Raw genomic sequence first — 19,607 nt, forward strand, 5'->3', positions numbered from 1 at the left:
TCGCATGAAATTTTAGAGATGTATCTTCAAAAAATTTCAACGTTTGGATTCTCAGAAATCGAAGATGCATCTCCGTGATTTATCTGTGTTTTTTTTTTGCTTTTTTTGTTTGTAGGGTTGCTTGTAGTAATTGTGTGACACATGTCTGGTTAGCTTACAAGCATTATGACTGATAGAGACAACAAACTATGGCACAAGAGGATTGCATAACATGCATCTGTCTCGAGGGAAAAAAGTCAGGTTTTGGAGGTTCCTGTTCCCTCTAGCCCGGTTCATGCGGAGGCGACGACTTCTGGGGATCATGCTTCTACATCTTCTTCTTTCCGTAGGAGACGGACGTCACCTAGTGACACATCACTACCTCCATCTTCCTGTAGGCGACAAGTTCCACCTATTCAGGCACCCGAGTAATTGGAGGAGGCCCGTTAGAGTAATCATTGCTTCCTTTTTATCATAATCATACTTCCAAACATATTTGGGACGAAGAGGTAAAATTAGTTGGATTCTTTCTTTTTAAATTATGATTGTTATTATATTACAAGTTTCTGACGATGATTTATTTTTCTGTAGGACCGTGATCCACTGAAATTCATTAGCCATGGAGGAAAGATTACCAACTTGCATCAGCCTAATGACGAGTAGTTTCAGGATGTTTTGTCCATATCTGGGATGAATGACTTATACAAGACTAGTTATGTTACGGTGAAACACGGGATGCTTAATATATTCGTGGAGAGATGACACACACATATCTCATCATTTGATCTACCACTTGGTGAGATGTCTATCACACTTGATGATGTGTCGTGTCTGTTACATCTTCTGATTAGGGGGGAACTCTTAGATCATTGGAGGATTAGCAAAGACGAGGCATTTAAGTTGACGTAGATTATCTGGGAGTTTAACCAAAGGCTTCCTTAAGGGAGATGGAAAAAATCATAGGGACTCGTGATATGTTTGAATTCATGAAAAAGATATATACATATGAGCTCCTTAGAGCATAGCAGACTAGAGGTGATGACGAGCAGGTGAGGCTTCATAGAGCGTATGTTATGAGAGCATACATGTTATATTTGGTTGGCACTGTCATTTTTATGGGCAAGATTGTCACTTATGTGGATATTGTCTATCTACGATACTTTGAGGACTTTGAGCAGATCCATGATACAACTAGGGGGAAGCTTGTATGTTCTACTTGTAATTTAAGTTATCAGATGGTTGTAGGTGGAAGATGAATCAGGCGACATGCAACATCACACTTTTGACGGTAATATTTATTGGTCTTTTAGAGTTTGTGTGTCATTTTCATTACATTTTTACAAGGTCTTTACTGATGATTCGTTTGTTTCAACATTTTTCAGGCTTGGATCCTCCCACACTTCCCACGCATCTCTGGCTGGTCGTGTGTACCGACCTATACTAAGGATACGATGCATGCTTCTTCATTCTCTCGCTCATAGAGAACCATGCGATAAATCTGTTTCAAGTGTATCTTGATCGATTGGTAACCGATATGCACTTTAATAGCTATGTCGATCACTATGAGACGCACCCATTTGGCGACATAGTATTATACTCGGGATGGTTGGTTTGTGGTTCACATCTAACATTTCCTCATCTGCCTGAGCACGTCATGCGGAGGTTCGACTACACCGAGACTATTTCCAAACACCCTGCTGTCTCTGCTCCTCATGCTATGACATGTAGAGATATGGATGTCATTATTTGATGATTATCTTAATTATCTGGTACCAGAGGAGGCACAAAGTACCATAGATGAGAGCGACTGGAGCTATGTGAACGAGTACATCAAATGTTTCTTCAAGGTGTCAAATCCATATATGGTGCAGGCTGCTTCATTAGGTCAGTTGGACGACACCTAACTTAATAAATTGACTTCTTAAGTTAATTAGAGAACACATGCGACTTAAGTAATTTCATGTGAATTATATATATATTTATTTTATCTTTGTTAGATCAATTTTAAATGCACCCGACTTAACTAAGTTATAAATATTACATAATTGTCATTGTGTCGCTTCTTAAATCAGGTGATCGATAAACTTACTTAAAAACCATTGTTAAAGAGGTATTTTTGTACTTATGAGTATTTTATAACAACTTGTCATTTACATGTTGATTATGCTGTTATTTAATATATGGATTGATTAAACATAAATAAATTGAATATTTTTAATAAGTAGATCACCACAAACTAAAGTAAGACATGTTAAATGTACAAAATGTCAAACTTTATTTTCAAATAAATCAAAAGCTATTTTACCGTTTCAAAAAAGGAAAATACTTTATTTCCTCTCATTGCTTCTTTTATTAACCAAGTTTAGAAATGGCAAGAAGATGGAAATACCACGACTCTGATATTTAATAGTTTTCTTTAACACGATAATAACATTAAAAAACAATTTTACAATAATTGAGAGAGAATGAGAAAAACAAATGAGAATGGAGAGAGAGGAAAAGAGAGATAGAAACTCTTGTGATATATGGAGCAACAAATGAATCAATGAGATTCAAAAAGAAAGAATAGTATGAATTGTATATCATTTTCAATATTATTAATTGGAACCTAGCGGTGGGGGTTGGAGAACTAGGATCATTAAACCAAATTCTTATTGTCAAATAATAAAATGCGAATAAGGTGTTGAAGAACTCTTGTCTAGCATTAAACGTGAACTTATACTTCTAATATAATTTAATTTATTATATTATAATGTTCTAGTGCAGATTGAAAGTTTTATGTTTAGTGAGCATTGGCGAAATAAGCATTCACATAATTTATAATAAAATCAAGTTTATATATCACAACGGTGTTGTTTAGCACAACCATTGTTAAATATGTTGCATTAAAGGATATCACCACGGTTGTTTAAAGTAATTGTTATAGTAGGTAACGCACTATGTAGATACAATCACGGTCACACGTCCGTGGTTGAAAGTATCATACATACAATCACATCTTACCTCACAACGGTTGGACCAGCGTGGTGGTTTCTCATTTCCAACCATTGTGATAGGTGTTTCCAGGGCCGGTCCAATCATCTCGGAGACCCCGTTCTAATTTCAAAAATGGGTCCAAATTAAAAAAAAAATATAATTATAATAATTTAAAAAAATATATCAAAAAAATAATTATGTATTAATCAAAAATTAATTCAATTATAATTATTTTAAATTTTGATCAATCTTAATTTTTTTATATGTATTGAGTTTTAATCATAATATTTTTTTCAATTATTATAGTTTTTATAACATTTTATTTATTTTTATTAATATTTATGAAAAAAATTAAAATTTTCAAAATTTGGGGATTTTTTTTTACGAAAATAACCCTGGTTTAAAAAAAATCTCAAAGTATCCCACTTTTAGGAGAATGCGTCAATTCAATTGGCGACTCCTCTTAAAAATTGAATGGATGCGCCAATTGGATTGGTTAGGGCACATGGTGCAGCCAATCCAATTGGCGCCCATGTGTATTTTTACAAAGGATGCGCCAATTGGATTGGCACCTCAGTGTAAAATGCAATTTTTTTATTATAAATAGATGTGTTGTGTGAATCATTGTTCCACATCTTATTTCATCATTTGACAATCATGTTTGGTGTTCGTCGCCGATACGGAAAGGTGATTTATGCGGGAGACAAACCTCAAATGCTGATGTTGTTCTGGAACATCACTACGTTCGTTGGTTAGATGGGAAAATACCATAAGAGAAAAAAAATATAAATATTGAGAGACTCGATAGTATCTTTGGTTGGGTGCGAGTGAAAACTGATAAGGATGCTAGAGAAATGATGTTCGGTCGAGATGACATTAATGATTGTTGTAATCAGTTAGAAATATTTCTGTTTTCAGTTAGCTTATTTTGTACTGATGTTTGTTGTGAACCTCGTTGTAACAAAACTTTTATGATATATATAATGATTGAAGGTTACAGAAATACAATCTTACAAAAAGCTTATGACCCAGATGATGCTCCTCGATTGGGACAGTTGTTCTTGTTGTGTCCTGATTGACGACAGATACTACATAATCTTATCATTTTATCTATCGGATTCATTTATGTCCTGATACATGTGTTGTTTGGCCTTCCTTTTTTCTTTCTACGCATCTCGTCGTTGTGCCAAACTATATCACCTTCGTATGGAGGCCAGTATTCCTCCATTGGTAGTACCGAGAAGATTTTATTATATACATTCATGACGGTGACGACCTTGTACACATCAAATAAATGGTTGTAAGCGTCTTGACGAGTATATGTGCATGATGCAATGACATAAGAGCAAGGAATGCGGAAGCCCTGGAATTTTCCACAGTCGCACCAACTTCTGTTTAGTCTAACAGCATATGCTAAATTTGGTCTCCCCTCGTTGTGGTCCATTATTTCCTGGACGTTGAAATTTTGCCTATGACGGTCAAAGACTGTTACAGCGCGTGTGCTAGATTTGATGCTCTCCTCTTTCATGACTTTCATGCAACACTCACTAAATACTTGCCCAGACATTAACACTGCACTCCAACTTTCACCTATGGTTGCGAACGTAGAAGCCAGCCTATAATAGGTCGATCTTACCAAGGCGGTTATTGGCAGATTTCTAATTCCTTTGAATACCCTATTCATGCATTCCACAAGGTTTGTTGTCATGTGGCCCCATCGACAACCTCCGTCAAATGCCTTTGTCCACTGCTATACTGGTATGTTATTCACGCATGAAGTTTTGTGCAATATGTCTAATACAATAGACATGGGTAGAAGAAGGATCATGCCATCCGTTGTCATGGTTGTTGTAGGCACTCTCAATGGCAGCATGTCTATCAGAAATCAAACAGAGATTGCCTTGTGGAGCCACATGCGTTCTGAGATGTCGAAGAAAGAAACCCCATCCACCAGCTGTTTCACCTTCAACCAGAGCAAAGGCAATGGGAAAGACATTGTTGTTGTCGTATTGGGCAACAACCATAAGCAAAGTACCCTTGTATTTTCCGTATAACCAAGTGTCATCAATTTGAATAATAGGTTTGCAGAATGCGAAACCTTTGATGCATGGGTCAAACTCCCAAAAGAGATGGTGAAAGATTCTATTACCTGTAACATAGGTTTCGTCTGACATCATTGCTGGAAATGTCTCCATAATTGCCACAGTTCCTGGGACATATGTTTTTAGTGCCCATAAAAATCGTGGCAATTCTTTGTATGAATCCTCCCAGTTGCTGAATACATGTTCAACAGCCTTTGTCCTTGCAATCTAGGCTTTCTTGTAAGATGGAGTATAATTATATGTTGTTCTGATATGGGATATAATTATACTCACCTTCACTGATGGGTCTTTATTAACCAACGCCAGAATGTCTTGACATATCAGTGCAGCGCTTAGTTTACGGTGATCTTGTTCAACGTTAGTTGCAATGCAGCTGTGAGGTGGGTCTATTGAAGTTATCTCCCAATAGTCGATTTTCTTTTTGTAAGACACAGCCAACCAAAACTTGCAAAGGATATTACAACATTCGATGACATACCTTCTCGAATCAGTGTGTTTCACTGTAAAATCAGCAGAGTTGTTCATGTGGAACTTTTTGATAGCTCGCACACATTCTTCTTTGGTACAAAACATGTCTCCCACCTTTAATTCGCCTTCTGATCATGGATACAGGTTATAGAAAACACTGTTGGATGTTTCATCATCATGCAGATCCATGTTTGTCATATGTTGAGGCGGATTGTAGACATGTCTATGAGGTATTCGCGGTGGTTGATCATCATCTTCAATGTCGTTGTTCAGCATGTGATCAACCTGTATCTCGGTCTCCTCTTCTTCTTCATCAACGATGTTCACTTCTGCTTCTGGGTTGACGTCATCTGACCATTGTGGGTCAAATTCACCAGATTAATCCTAACTGGTTATTTGAGACTGTTGAGATGGTATACATGGTTGAAGAGTAATATACAACTCAATACAATTGCAACCTGAATGTTCATGACTAACAAACATGTATTCAACATCTTCATCATCCCGTACCTTAAGCGGGAAAAACTTGCATTGACTGTTCTAAAAAAATATTGGATTTTAATACGTGATGTTTGACATAATACCCGATCCTATACATGATTGTGTTCTTTTTTTTAAATGCAAGAAGGTTGCATTTCTCTTGATTGTAAGTCGAATGGTATCGGTGTTTCGAAAACAAAAACCGTATAATTCAGACTCGTATGTTTCACCGTTGCAGTGAACGTTGACACTGTATTTTGATGAAGATGACATTGTGCAGATGAAAACTATTTTATTACGGCAGATGAATGTGGGTTGAGATTTGGATGTTGATAGTAAGACACTTAAATAGGTGAGTGATTTGTCTCACATGCAAGCTAGTTCGAAGTGATGTGTCGCACATGCAAGTTAGTCCGAAATGATATGTCAACGATGCAAGCTACTCAGAAGTGACATATCCAATATGCAAGAGAGAGGACAACCACGTGTCACACATGCAAACACACACTCCAAATGAATTGGCGTCTCCTTTCATTCCTTGCACATGGTCGCCAATCCATTTGGTGACACCTTGTCTTGCATGTATGCAGACCTCGAAACCAAGCAATCAGATCTAGGTGTATCATGCATGTCCCTATGGAGGCGCCAATTTGAATGGCGACACCATGTACAAAATGTACATGGGCGCCAATTCATTTGGAGACCACATGCAAACACAATTTTCCATACTCCAACTCATTTGCCTATAAATCCATCCACACCATCAACACTTCTTCCACATTATCACTCACTTCTTCTTCTACAATTTCATCTGCAACAACTTCTTGTAGTTTCATCTGCACCAACCGCTTTCATCCCCGACAAAATGTATATCCTCACAATGGGCGAATCGCACAGAGGAACGGTTGCAAACATAGCAACTTATGTAAGCGTTTTATTGTTTTGTTATTTGTTTTAATAGAATCCCTTTTAATAACATATCAACTTAGTAAAGTTTTTTGTTCTTTCTTTTATAGGATGTTTCAAGGTTCCAGACTCGGGTCCACGAATATGTCCACATGGACCCGATGATTCAACCTTATGTTGAACTCGACGGTTTTGGTCATATAAGCAAAATTTTATCCTGGTCGGTAGATAACAAATTCATTCTTGCTTTATGCGAAAGATGGCGTCCTGAGACACACACATTTTGTTTCTCAACCGGTGAGTGTACCGTGACGTTATAAGTCGTCTACATGCTTTTGGGACTGCCAATTGAAGGTAAGGCTGTAAATGGTAAAACCAACTATGCAAATTCAATTTGCATGGACCTTTTGGAGACTGATTTGTTAGATGATAACTTAAGAGGTCAAGGTATACTCCTTTCACGCCTTAAGTCATACTATAACAGTTTATCCTTAGATGAGCATTCTACCGAAGATGCTCGAATAATAAAAACTAGGTGTTACATTATGCTTTTAATTGGTTCTTTTTTATTTCCCGAAGGTAGTGGTTCTAGTATACATATTATGTATTTACCTTTACTGAGACATGTAGATAGAATAGGAAGTTACAATTAGGGATCTGCTTGTCTAGCCTATCTCTATAGCTCTTTGTGCAAAAACTCACACAAAGACACATCTATCTTTTTTGGATGTGCTGTTTTTCTCCAAGCATGGGGTTGGTCAAGACTACCGTCCCTAGCACCCGTCAACAACAACCCTTTCACATTCCCGTATGCACAAAAGTAAGTTGTTTAAATTGCTATATATTTACTTACTTCTTTACAGATTATTATCTCTAACTAATATTTTTACCTTTTTGGTGCAGATGGTTTGCACGTGGAATGAGTTATAACAGATGTCCTAGACACTGTATTACTCAGTATCGTAATCTGTTGGATCACCTTCGATCGACAGACGTAAGGATAATAACCTCATTATTTCGTTATAATTTGTTAACTTCTTCTGCCAAGATTATAATCCAAGTTACTTTCACATTTCAGTTCATTTGGCGTCCATACCTAAATTTGGATCGTGACCATGAGGTCAACGCTGAAGACGCGGCCGTATGGACTGCATGCACACCAATAATATGATTCATAACTGTGGAGATGCACAACAGTGATCGTGTGAAGTTGCAGTTCGATATGCCCCAAAACATCCCAGATCCCCCAGCAAGCCTAGGAGAATGGCATTTGCGCAAAGTTAACGACCAATGGAACTTCAATCCATGGCAAAGCTTTGTAAGATTGGAGTGTCGCAAATGGAAGCACCGCCATGACCATGTCTTAACTGACGCAGTCATGCCAAATGAAGAAAAACCAAGTTGTACTTATATGGCTTGGTACAGATCGGTTGGTTTTCAGTTCATCGCCAAGGATATGTAACTGTACAACCCACGCCAACAAATTTACACACCAGACACCTTAACATCTAACCCCCAACAACATTGTCAGACCGGATACACACAACCCCCTGTCCGTCAAACTTTCCGTTCCACCAACACACAAACATACAACTAAAACATGTCATACACCCAACCCCAATACCAAGAGCATACTCCATACCACCACCAACAAATTGATTATCAACTTGAGACCCAACATCGCTTCATACCTAACACATCACCCTACCAAAGCCGCCTTAGCCAGAACACTCAACGATCATTCAACACCAACCTCCCCTCCTTCTACCATAGCCAAGAAGCCCAAACCTCACAAAACCAAAACATCCAACAGCCCTATCTCTACCAAACACCCTAACAATCTTTCCAACCTTTCCTCGATGCATCATTCACACCCATGTCTCTCTTCAACCGTCCCGGTCGCCCACCAATGAGTCAAACACAACCCAACTACTCTGGCATGGATCATGAACTCAGCTACGACGATACACCCTCGATGCATATTGAAGACTATGCCGATTTCTCTGACTATCTCAACAGGCCATCTCCTGTAGTTGGTAGTGACGCTCCTGGCCCCTCAGATGCTCAAACACTAGTAGTGAATCATCAACGTGGGTTAGGGCCACGAGTTAGGGTAGATAGGGGATGTGGGACCGGAGGTCGGTTAGGTGATCCCGGTCATCACCATTAGGCTTTTTTGTGTAAATGAAATTTTTTATTAATATTAATTGGTCCTATTTCAAAATTATGTATCACGTAGACCATTTAGCAAAAAAAAATTGCATTTTACACTGAGGCGTCAATCCAATTGCCGTCTCCTCTCAAGTGATACACATGGGCGTTGGATTGGCTGCACCATATGCCCTAGCCAATCCAATTGGCGCCTCCATTCAATTTTTAAGAGGAGTCGCCAATTGGATTGGCGCCTCCTTCTAAAAGTGGGGTACTTTGAGTTTTTTTTTTAAACCAGGATTATTTTGGGAATTTTCTCGAAAAACAGGGTTATTTTTGTAAAAAAAATCAAATTTGGGTTCCTGTGCACTTGCTGCACTTGCACAGGACCCGCCCTGGATGTTTCCATGGTAGGGGATTTATGAATATTTATATTTTAATACTTTTGTTGATTATATATGGACTACTAGTGAATATCTGAATAGGATTCACTAGAGAGTAAGTATTAGTTTATACTATTATAGTATTATTATTTATCAAAACAAATATTGTTTGAATTTAAAATAGAGAAATAAATTTCATGAATTAGATAAAGTAGGAGAATCTAAACCTTAGTTAAACAAAAATTAAACAATAAAAATAATTTATTAAACTTTAAAAATATGTTGAGCATATTATATTCATCTATAACATTAAATGGATTAGTTGAGTTCATCTTTAATTTTAAATAAATCGATGAGTTTGATGAATTTTAATTTTATTTTAACTAATTTTTAGAGTAATTACAGATTTATTTTTTTTATCGAGTAAAATAATTTTGAGATGATTAATGTACAACTCGCTAATTCTTCCGAATGCATTTCACTACTTACTAATTCATATTCCCTTTAATAAAATTCATCTTTTTCAAATTATTTCTCTTATGAGTTGCTTGATATGCAAGACAACTAAGTAAGACATGTTTTTAAGTCAAACCAAAACAATGAGTGATGGTATCAAATATTACTTTTTATGTGTGAAAGGAGAATAACATAAATGACCTCAACTTGTCTAAGAAATAGTATTTTCTTCTTCCTCAAAATAATTATGCATTTCTTGGACTTCATACTCAATTTGAGCATGATAAACCCTAACCTTCCGGTAGACAAAAATTTTCGGCAGGTCTTTCCTGAGACCTTTTCTAAACCGGCTATTACAACAAAATGATGTAACCTTATAACATTATCATTGTTTATTTCATTAGATTGATTAACCATTTAAAGGTAACCTTGGTTTCTCATGGCCGGGTTTAATTAAAATAGCAAACAAAGAATATTGGAGATTAGAGAGGAAAATCATGGAACTTGCTCGTATAACCACTTTAACCAAACTTAATATTTTCAATTGATTCAAAGTATTTGACATGCAGGGGGGGTCTTTATAATACTCTTAAAAAGTGTCACTCTCCTCCGTGTCATAATCCCTTATCCTAAAGATCAAACTATTACCCCCATACAAACCCATAATCCGCGTTTTTAGATTGAATTTCAATGCACGAACGACGAGTTATATCAAACATTTATGTGTTTTGATGAATTGTCCAACACTATTTCATTTATACTATTATGAATTTGAGTTGGATTGCGACATTTGTTATTACATCAGATATTTTAAACTACACGTTAATGTTTTATTCTCTTCAAAGTTGAAGATTCATGTTATTATAAAATTGGATTGTATGTTTCTATTTTTTAAAGGGTGGTGTATGGTTCTATTTGATATAAAATTATAGATACTTTAGTGTATTGATAACATTCAATACTTAATTATAATGATTATAATAAAAATATAGTGTAAAAAAATTTCAATAAAAATAAGTATAAATTCAACTATGTTAGTTGTTGTATTGCCAAAGTATTGAACCTGATCAGTCTTTGCACAAATAATATTCTCTTTAACCTGATCCAAAATAGTGCCCTCAACATATTTAAGCAAATCTAGATATATCACGCGCATACACACACTTTTGAAATGTAGTACAGATTCATCATATAATTCATTCATGAAGAATTTACTATAGCATTCCATGCATCCATTATATTTTCCACCACATCACTAGGTTTAACCATTTTTTCATCTTTACCTTTGACTTGTTTCGCGTCAACCGCAGGTTTTACTTGACTACTCACATTTTTGATTATGTGATACATATAAAGTAATGCAGGCGATGTAGGAAACAAAGTTGCAACAAAATTCATTAGTGTGGTGTTGCGATCGATGATTATTACTTGTGGCATGTTTTATTGATCCTTCAACACAATCTTACACATTTCCAAAACTTATGTAACATTGTCCTCTTTTTGGGATTCCAAAATGCAAATTCGACTGAAAAAGTCATCTTCGTAGAAGTAACACCAACAATTTCCAATAGTGGAAGTTTGTACTTATTTGTTTTGTATGTTGAATCAATTATGAGTAATATGGGAAATATGTTAAACAACTTGATAGAATTGAGATTACTCCAAAATATATCTCAAATGATGAATTTATCCTCACAGATTATGTACCTAGAAACATAACCATCATCTCTAAAAGCTTTAATAATTATTGCATCTGAGATCTTGGTCCTCTTACCGCCTTGTTGTCTTGAGCACATACGTTGTATATTTGCTTGATATTAGAAACATATAGAGGTCTTTTACATTTCAAATATGCGAGTATGTGTTTCGGCACCACCATGTTGAATGTCATGTCCAAAACAAGTTTGCTCTCCTCCGGAATAAGGCGACATACAATGGGATGATCGGGTATCTTATTAGTCAATGCATGATAATGTATACCAGAAATCACATTAAATTTCCATGTCTCATCCACCATACAATATCTACACAATTTAGACGGACACTCACATTTCCTCAATCCAGTGTAATCTCGTTTCAACTTCCTAATCCGTAGTTGATATATTCCACTTCTTTCGCTCTCATTGTTACAAATGTTTGTCTTTTATCCGAACTATTGTTGGACCCCCAAATTTCTCGACCTCCGTGCGAACCCATTAAACTCTTTTTATGTTTTTTAAAATTATGCATAAACATCTACCTCAATAACAAGCGGTCGAGCACCAGGTTTAACATCATCATTCATTTCATCTTATTTAACATCATCATTCACTTCATCCGATTTAACATTATGATTCACTTCGATCGGTTTAACATCCACACTCACAATAGATTTGGGAAATATTTTAAAAAGTCATAGTGCCACTGATGAATTTTTGGATGCATTTTTGGATATTTTAAAAAGTAAAATAAATGATGATTCACTTGCGTGTCACTGGAATTTTAGATGTTTTCTGAGATGTATTTTTAAATACATTTAAATTTTTTTACCAAGCCTGAGATAATGGGCTTGATTGGGCCATAGTTTCCCAAGCAAGTCCAGACAGTGACCCACATTTTCATTTTGACAAAAAACAAAAAAACTCGTCATTCCTAAATCTCAACCATCTTCGTTTCCATCTCCATCTCTCTCTCTCTCTCTCTGCAACATTGAGATCGCTTTCGCCAATTTCAATGGTGAGTCAACTTATTTTCCTTCTTCTACTTTCATTGTTTTTCATTTTTGTTTCTTTTGCTTGCTCCTCAATGAATTTTAGTTTCTTCATGCTGTTCTTTCTTGCTCGTTAGATTTACTACTACGAATGATTCAGTTCAATCTGCACTTAGGGTTTCGTAATCTGATTCCGTGCTATTTCTTTCATAAACCCGATCTGTGTTCTCTAATCTTTTCTCCAGGTTTGTTTAACACCTAATGCTAAACCATGGATGAATTGTTCTGAAGATGCTGTTCTAGGTTATTGCTAATTTCTAGATCCAGTTAATTGTTGAATAATGTTTTCTCATAGTTTTGTGATCCGATCTAGCCATAGTTTGTTGAGACTCTAGTGTCAGTGTGTATGTGGACTTAATTACTATAAAGACACCATATACACGTCGACACCGGTAATAATTTAAAAAAATAATAATAAAGTAAATGTAATCACAAGTGTACAAGTGTCGGTATCGGTTTTCTCGGAGGTGTGAGTGTTATATAGCTTAATTACCCAAAACTGCCAATTCCGTCAATGATTCAATGTTTTCTATTAGGGTGAGTTTATCAGAGCCACCGTGATTTTGCAATAACTGCAAAGTGTTTGTAGCTTTTGCAAAATAACAGTTGCTCGCCTTAATTTCGGAAAAACAAAGTCAGCTTGTGATTCGTGGCTGCCTTACCATTAAATTTGTGGGTGTTGAAACTACACTGATAGCTTTCTTTCATGTTTTGACTTTTGGATTTCTATTACTATCAATCTTGAAGTTGAACTTGATTCTTAACTTGCATTTTGTTTTTGGAATACATGTTTCTATGACGTATGCATGCTTCTCAGTGTTGTCGATGGTGGATGAGGGTCCATGGCGGAGAGCCAAAATCCCTCCATATTGGCCGCTTTGCGGCGCCGTAATTGTAGATTATGGTGGGAAAGCCCGCAATATCGGACGATATTTTGCCATTGTGGCAAGCCTAAAAATCACCATGTATATCCGCCATAGGGTTGCAATTCGATAACACTAATGCTTATTTATTGTCTGATTGAATTTTGAAAGTCTAGGATGGAAGACTATAAATATACATATGCATTTTTGTATGGAATACATGTAGTAAGATCCAATTTCACACCATTAATTGGATATAAAATGATTGTTGACGGTTTTGATGTTTAGTATGTTTTGCATAATACCATGAAATTGCTTAAAGACAACTGAAACTCAGAAGTGATACGTTTATAATGCTAATGTGTTTGGGTTTTCAAAAATAGATTAATGTGCGAGTGCGACAGTGTGTGTGAAAAATTGTGTCCCAAAGGAGTGTGTGTTCTTGATTCAATTACTCATTAATTGATATGTTGATAGTTAGGGTGATATATATAGCCTTTCAATTAATAAGGCAAATATTTAAGAAATGAACAATATTGTTTAGACATTACTTGATCATAGTCTTTCTTCTTCGGCAAGGCTCCATATTTATTGTTAAGACATTGAATTAGAACATTTTAATTCACTAGCATCTCTTGTTTATTTGTGATTTCTATCTAAGTGTATAAGATAACTAAGTCAAAGAAGTGGTTGATTCTCTATGTAAGTAAGTGTGATGTAACAAGAAGCATGAAAACACTGATCTAATTACTTATTCTATTCCAAGTGGTTATCAAAGTCTCGATTTAAATCTTAAAATCTTGCGATTTTGCGATCTCACTCACCCCAACGATCTAAATCTTAAGTAGAATCGTGTGTTCCAGTCAAATGGTAAAAACATTGATTATGTGCGATCTTGGCCAATTCCGGCCATGATCGGCCATTTTCTGGCCACCACCATTTCAAGCCGAGAAGGATGACGAGATACAGAGGCGCAACAATTATGGTTCGGCAGCGTCCATTTTCCCACGAATACACTTGCCTACAAAAATATCATGTAGAAATACTTCAAATATGTAGTATTTTTTATGTTTTAGTAGTATCTTGCGGTTTTTGTTACGATCTTATGTTTTACGATCTTGCTACCCACTCTCGATCTTACAAAATAATTGAGTATAATCTTCCGATCTTAGTTACGGCCTTATGTTTTACGATCTTACTATCCCCTCTCGATCTTATGCAAGATCCCGATTTTGACAGCCTTTCCAACTATTACAACTTATCAGAATTGTACAACTGTCAATCAAAACTCAAAATCCACTATAAATTATAGCATGACTAATGAACTTTATAGTGGATGGTAGGACTGTGCCACTCTGAGCATTGTGAATAGGAGACTCGATTAATTGATTTCCGTTGCCGCCTATAATTAAATGTATTTTTAATTACGTATTATCATTTATGTATTTCATATTTGAACATGCATGTTTTATTCCTCTTCCTAAATGTAGATACACTTTGTGCTGCTCATTAGTCGTCAAGGGAAGGTCAGGCTCACAAAATGGTATTCCCCATACACTCAGAAGGAAAGAAGTAAGGTAACTAACAACCTATCATTTATTCACTTTATAATGGTAAATTGTTATTTTCTTCCCATTCCTTTTATCTATCTGTATATAATGATAGTGATGGTCATTGCATGCTGAGCACACTACATTCCTTGATAAACACTTTTCATACGTATTTATATCCAATCTTTTCTTGGCAAGGTAATCCGTGAGCTCAGTGGAGTGATTCTTAGCCGTGCTCCCAAGCTATGTAACTTTGTAGAGTGGAGAGGACATAAAGTTGTTTATAAAAGGTATTATGGCAAGGGTGTTTTACGTCATACAAGAATGCTACTCCTTTGCAATGCACTCTTTTGTTTTGCTTGATTTTTAACTGACTGTCTTATTATGAACATATGCTGCAGGTATGCTAGTCTTTATTTCTGTATGTGTATTGATGATGCTGACAACGAATTGGAAGTCCTTGAAATGATTCATCATTTTGTGGAGATTCTGGATCGGTATTTTGGCAGTGTAAGTTCTATTAAAAGTTAACTTTTGAATAGTACTGCTTGCTTCATTAGTTCAAAGTGGAAATATATGATATGAGAATTTCTTCGTGTCTCTCTAACTAATAATGGTCACTTGTCAATTTGCAGGTATGTGAATTGGACTTGATATTCAACTTCCATAAGGTCTGTCCAAGTATAATGGTTTATGTCCAAACTTCAAATTAATGGCTACTTATTTTCCTGTAACTCTTATTAACAATCCTTCCAAGGTGGATTCACACTGAATGAGACTGGTTTATTCAAGCATATAACCTGTGATTATTTTTGGTCAAGCAATGTCCCTTCTGACCTGTTCTCTGTTTTTTAATCATGGAAGGCCTATTATATACTTGATGAACTTTTAATTGCTGGTGAGCTTCAGGAGTCAAGCAAAAAAACTGTTGCCCGGTTGATAGCTGCACAGGTAACAATGATCTTTCTCTTTTGGATATATTTTGATTCTTCAATCAGTTTTTATAATCTAATTTTGCTTAATATCGACTTTTAGGATTCATTGGTGGAGACTGCCAAGGAAGAAGCCAGTTCCTTGAGTAATATTATCGCACAAGCCACGAAGTAAGGATATCCGATGTTGTAATTGTTGGGATTTCTAGGAATGCAGAAAAGTTTGGTGCAATTGAAGTGTGAACTTACGGTTTATGTCTATGTTCCATCTTTATTTTTAAGTTGAATTTGTAAAATAGAAAAGAAAGAGAAAAAACAAGTCTTGACATGAACATTGATCTGCGTTGCAATTCCCATGGATGGCTATTTCAAGTTGGTATACATGTGTAACCTTTTTATTACCCGTGTTGATACATGTGCTTTGAAATTGAATTTTTTAATGTTGATTAATTTTTGTTTATATTCTAAAATGATGATTTGTCTGCACAATTCAAAATAATCAACTTTTTTTATGGAAGCTGCAAATTTTAGTTTTTAGAAAGATAGTATTATCTTGTGTGATAATTAAAAATCCTACAAATTTTTGTGTGATAATTAAAAATCCTACAAATTTTGAATAGACTACCAAATTTGTCTCTGATTTTGTTAGATCCTCTCAAATGAATCACTGAAATTATGCATTTTCCAAAATAGTCTTCGGTTCTGTTAAACCATACTAATTAATTCTTTGAACGTAATGTTATGGTTAAATTGATTCTAAGTTATTAAATAGAAAGGTCAAATTAATAATAAGTGGTTAAAATGTGATTAAATAGAGAGATTAAATCAATAGTAAGTGCTTAGAATATAAAGATATACTTGTAATTGATAAGAAATGGGTAAAATGAGTCAATCTTAGATATAATTTGGTTGTTTACTTGTTTAATTTTATATAAAAAAACTACACGCCCCACTTCGAGAATAAGGTTTGTAGAAAACAATCAAAAATTGTTTAAATTTGTTAAGTAGTACAAGGTTTGTAGAAAACAATTAAAAATTGTTTAAATTTGGTAAATTATGGAGGGTCGTTGAAACGTCAGATCTAATTGTGCTTTGCATACTAACATCTCTATCATGTTTTTCCATCCCTCTAATTAACTCTGAAATACCCCACCAGATTGAGATGATTTCTATCTTGTCGACTTAAAAACTTCATTTTACAAAAACCAAGAAAAAGTGAAAAACAATAATGAGATTACAATCATATCACCCATTTGGAAAACCAACTGTAGAGGATATTTTCAATTCAAATCTGAAAAGTCTCCAATAAAAAGACATCACAGATCAAACTTTATTATCCTAAAACAAACATACAAGTTAAAGACAAAATAATAATTCATGTTTCTGAATCGTTGACCACCACAAAAAATTTCAGGTTCAAAACCAGCACTCACAATACAATATTGGACAAGCAAAACCATCACTCACAATACTGATATATAATGTGCTTCTTGCTAGTTAACAATTACATGTAATGTAATTGTGTTGAGTGCTGTGTTTAGGATGAAGAAAGTAGAAGTGGTGTTTATCCCTTCTCCAGGTGTGGGACATCTAGCATCCACCCTTGAGTTCGCTAAGCTTCTTATCAACCGTGATAACCGTCTCAGTATAACCGTCTTGGTCATCAAGTTTCCAAACACTGATGAACAAGTACGAGCCCTTTCGTCCTCCTTCGATTTAGAAAATCTCCATGTCATTAACCTCCCTGAATGTACTCATGTTTCCTCCACTACTGATGGAAGTTACTCTGCCGGTGCTCTCGCTGAAACCCAAAAACCAAACGTTAAAGAAGTTGTTGCCAAAATCAATGGACAACTTGCTGCTTTCGTTGTTGACATGTTTTGTACCACCATGATTGATGTTGCCAACGACTTTGGTGTCCCGTCCCTTCTCTACTTCACTTCTGGTATTGCTTACCTTGGTTTGGTGCTTCATCTTCACAGACTTATCGAAAACAACTTAGAAGCGACTCGATTGTTGTTGCAGCAGGACGAGTTGGACATCCCGAGTTTCTCAAATCCAGTTCCTACAAACACATTGCCCACTGTGGTGCTCCGCAAGAAGTGGGAATCAGCTTTCATCAATCATGGCAGAGGACTCAAGAAAGCTAGTGGTTTTATAGTAAACTCGTTTCATGAGCTAGAACCACATGCGGCTCACTCATTCTTGGAAGACCCGGGTCTACGTAGTATACCCATATATCCGGTGGGCCCCATATTAAACCTTGAGACCAAACCCAAGCCTAATGGTATTGTTGATTCTAATGACACAATTAAGTGGCTCGATGATCAACCTCAATCTTCAGTAATTTTCATCTGCTTTGGGAGCATGGGTGCTTTTGATGAGGATCAGGTTAGGGAGATTGCATGTGCTATTGAGAAAAGTAGAGCCCGCTTCCTGTGGTCCATGCGGAAACCTCCGCCAAAGGGAACCATGGGTCTGGTGTCTGATTATCCTTTTTCTGATTTGGTCGCAGTTTTACCTGAAGGGTTCTTAGACCGAACAGTAGAGATTGGAAAGGTCATTGGATGGGCACCTCAGGTCCAAGTACTCGCCCATCCAGCCACTGGAGGCTTCATTTCGCACTGCGGTTGGAATTCGACTCTTGAAAGCATATATTATGGTGTGCCTATTGCCACATGGCCACTCTTAGCTGAGCAACAGACCAATGCTTTTGAGCTCGTGCGGGAGCTGAAGATGGGTGTGGAGATTGCCTTGGATTATAGGATGGAGTATGATGTTGGACCTGACTATCTTTTGACTGCAGACAAAATTGAGAGAGGAATAAGAAGTGTGATGAATAAGAATGGAGAGATAAGGAAGAAAGTAAAAGAAATGAGTGAACAAAGTAGGAAGACATTGTTAGAGGGTGGATCTTCCTACACTTGTTTAAGTCATTTGATTGATTATATTATTAATCAAGTGTAAAACTATGCACCTGACTACATACAAAATGGTTGGAGGGTAATAGTTGAATTACTAAATAAATCTACTCAGCTTGACTTCACTTCATAGAAAAGAGGCGTGTTTTACAAAATTGTGTACAAAAATTACAATTAATTGAGAAATCCAAAAATTCCAAATACAATAGTCTCAGAATTTGGGTTGGGTCTTAACTTATTCCTACAAAATTGTCTTTGTAAAAAGAGAATTTCCCTCATTTATAAACACAACACGGATTATATCTTTAAGCAGTGTGGGATTAAATTCACCCCTTCAAACCCAATATAATGAATGTGATGGAGGCTGCAGTGAAGGCAAGTCAAATGCCACAATTAAGACGACTAAGGACAGACTGCAATGAAGGCGGAAATTCCAACACACTATCTCACGTTCGGGCCTCAATGAACACAGAGCGTGGACGACGCAGGAAGCCCAACAACGGGTCTAGGATACGCTATGATACCATCTTAGAATTTATGTTGGGCATAACTCATTCTTACAAAACCGACTTCTAGGATGAGGGTGTCACTCAATATAGGCTTTGTTTGGTAAAAATAGCGGTCGATGGCTTATAGCTTATGATTGATGGTTGATGACTAATAGCTTATATCTTATGGCTGATCAATGACG

At 36.1% G+C, this 19,607-nt stretch overlaps 2 protein-coding genes across 2 annotated transcripts; both read left to right on the forward strand.

Moving 5' to 3' along the window:
* The first annotated feature begins 12,445 nt into the window (after window positions 1–12,445).
* Window positions 12,446–16,396, forward strand: LOC127117459 (AP-1 complex subunit sigma-1). The gene is made up of 7 exons (XM_051047479.1): window positions 12,446–12,616; window positions 15,004–15,090; window positions 15,262–15,353; window positions 15,465–15,573; window positions 15,699–15,734; window positions 15,928–16,014; window positions 16,099–16,396. The coding sequence occupies exons 1-7, from the start codon at window positions 12,614–12,616 to the stop codon at window positions 16,168–16,170; spliced, it is 486 nt and encodes a 161-aa protein (XP_050903436.1). The 5' UTR covers window positions 12,446–12,613; the 3' UTR covers window positions 16,171–16,396.
* Window positions 16,397–17,287: 891 nt separating this feature from the next.
* Window positions 17,288–19,551, forward strand: LOC127117461 (putative UDP-glucose flavonoid 3-O-glucosyltransferase 3). Its single transcript, XM_051047482.1, has one exon. It carries the CDS (start codon window positions 17,538–17,540, stop codon window positions 18,960–18,962), a length of 1,425 nt encoding a protein of 474 aa, XP_050903439.1. The 5' UTR covers window positions 17,288–17,537; the 3' UTR covers window positions 18,963–19,551.
* Window positions 19,552–19,607: the final 56 nt, after the last annotated feature.

The sequence above is a fragment of the Lathyrus oleraceus genome, chromosome 2, assembly GCF_024323335.1.
Source record: "Lathyrus oleraceus cultivar Zhongwan6 chromosome 2, CAAS_Psat_ZW6_1.0, whole genome shotgun sequence".
In the NCBI taxonomy this organism is placed as follows: Eukaryota; Viridiplantae; Streptophyta; class Magnoliopsida; order Fabales; family Fabaceae; genus Lathyrus; species Lathyrus oleraceus.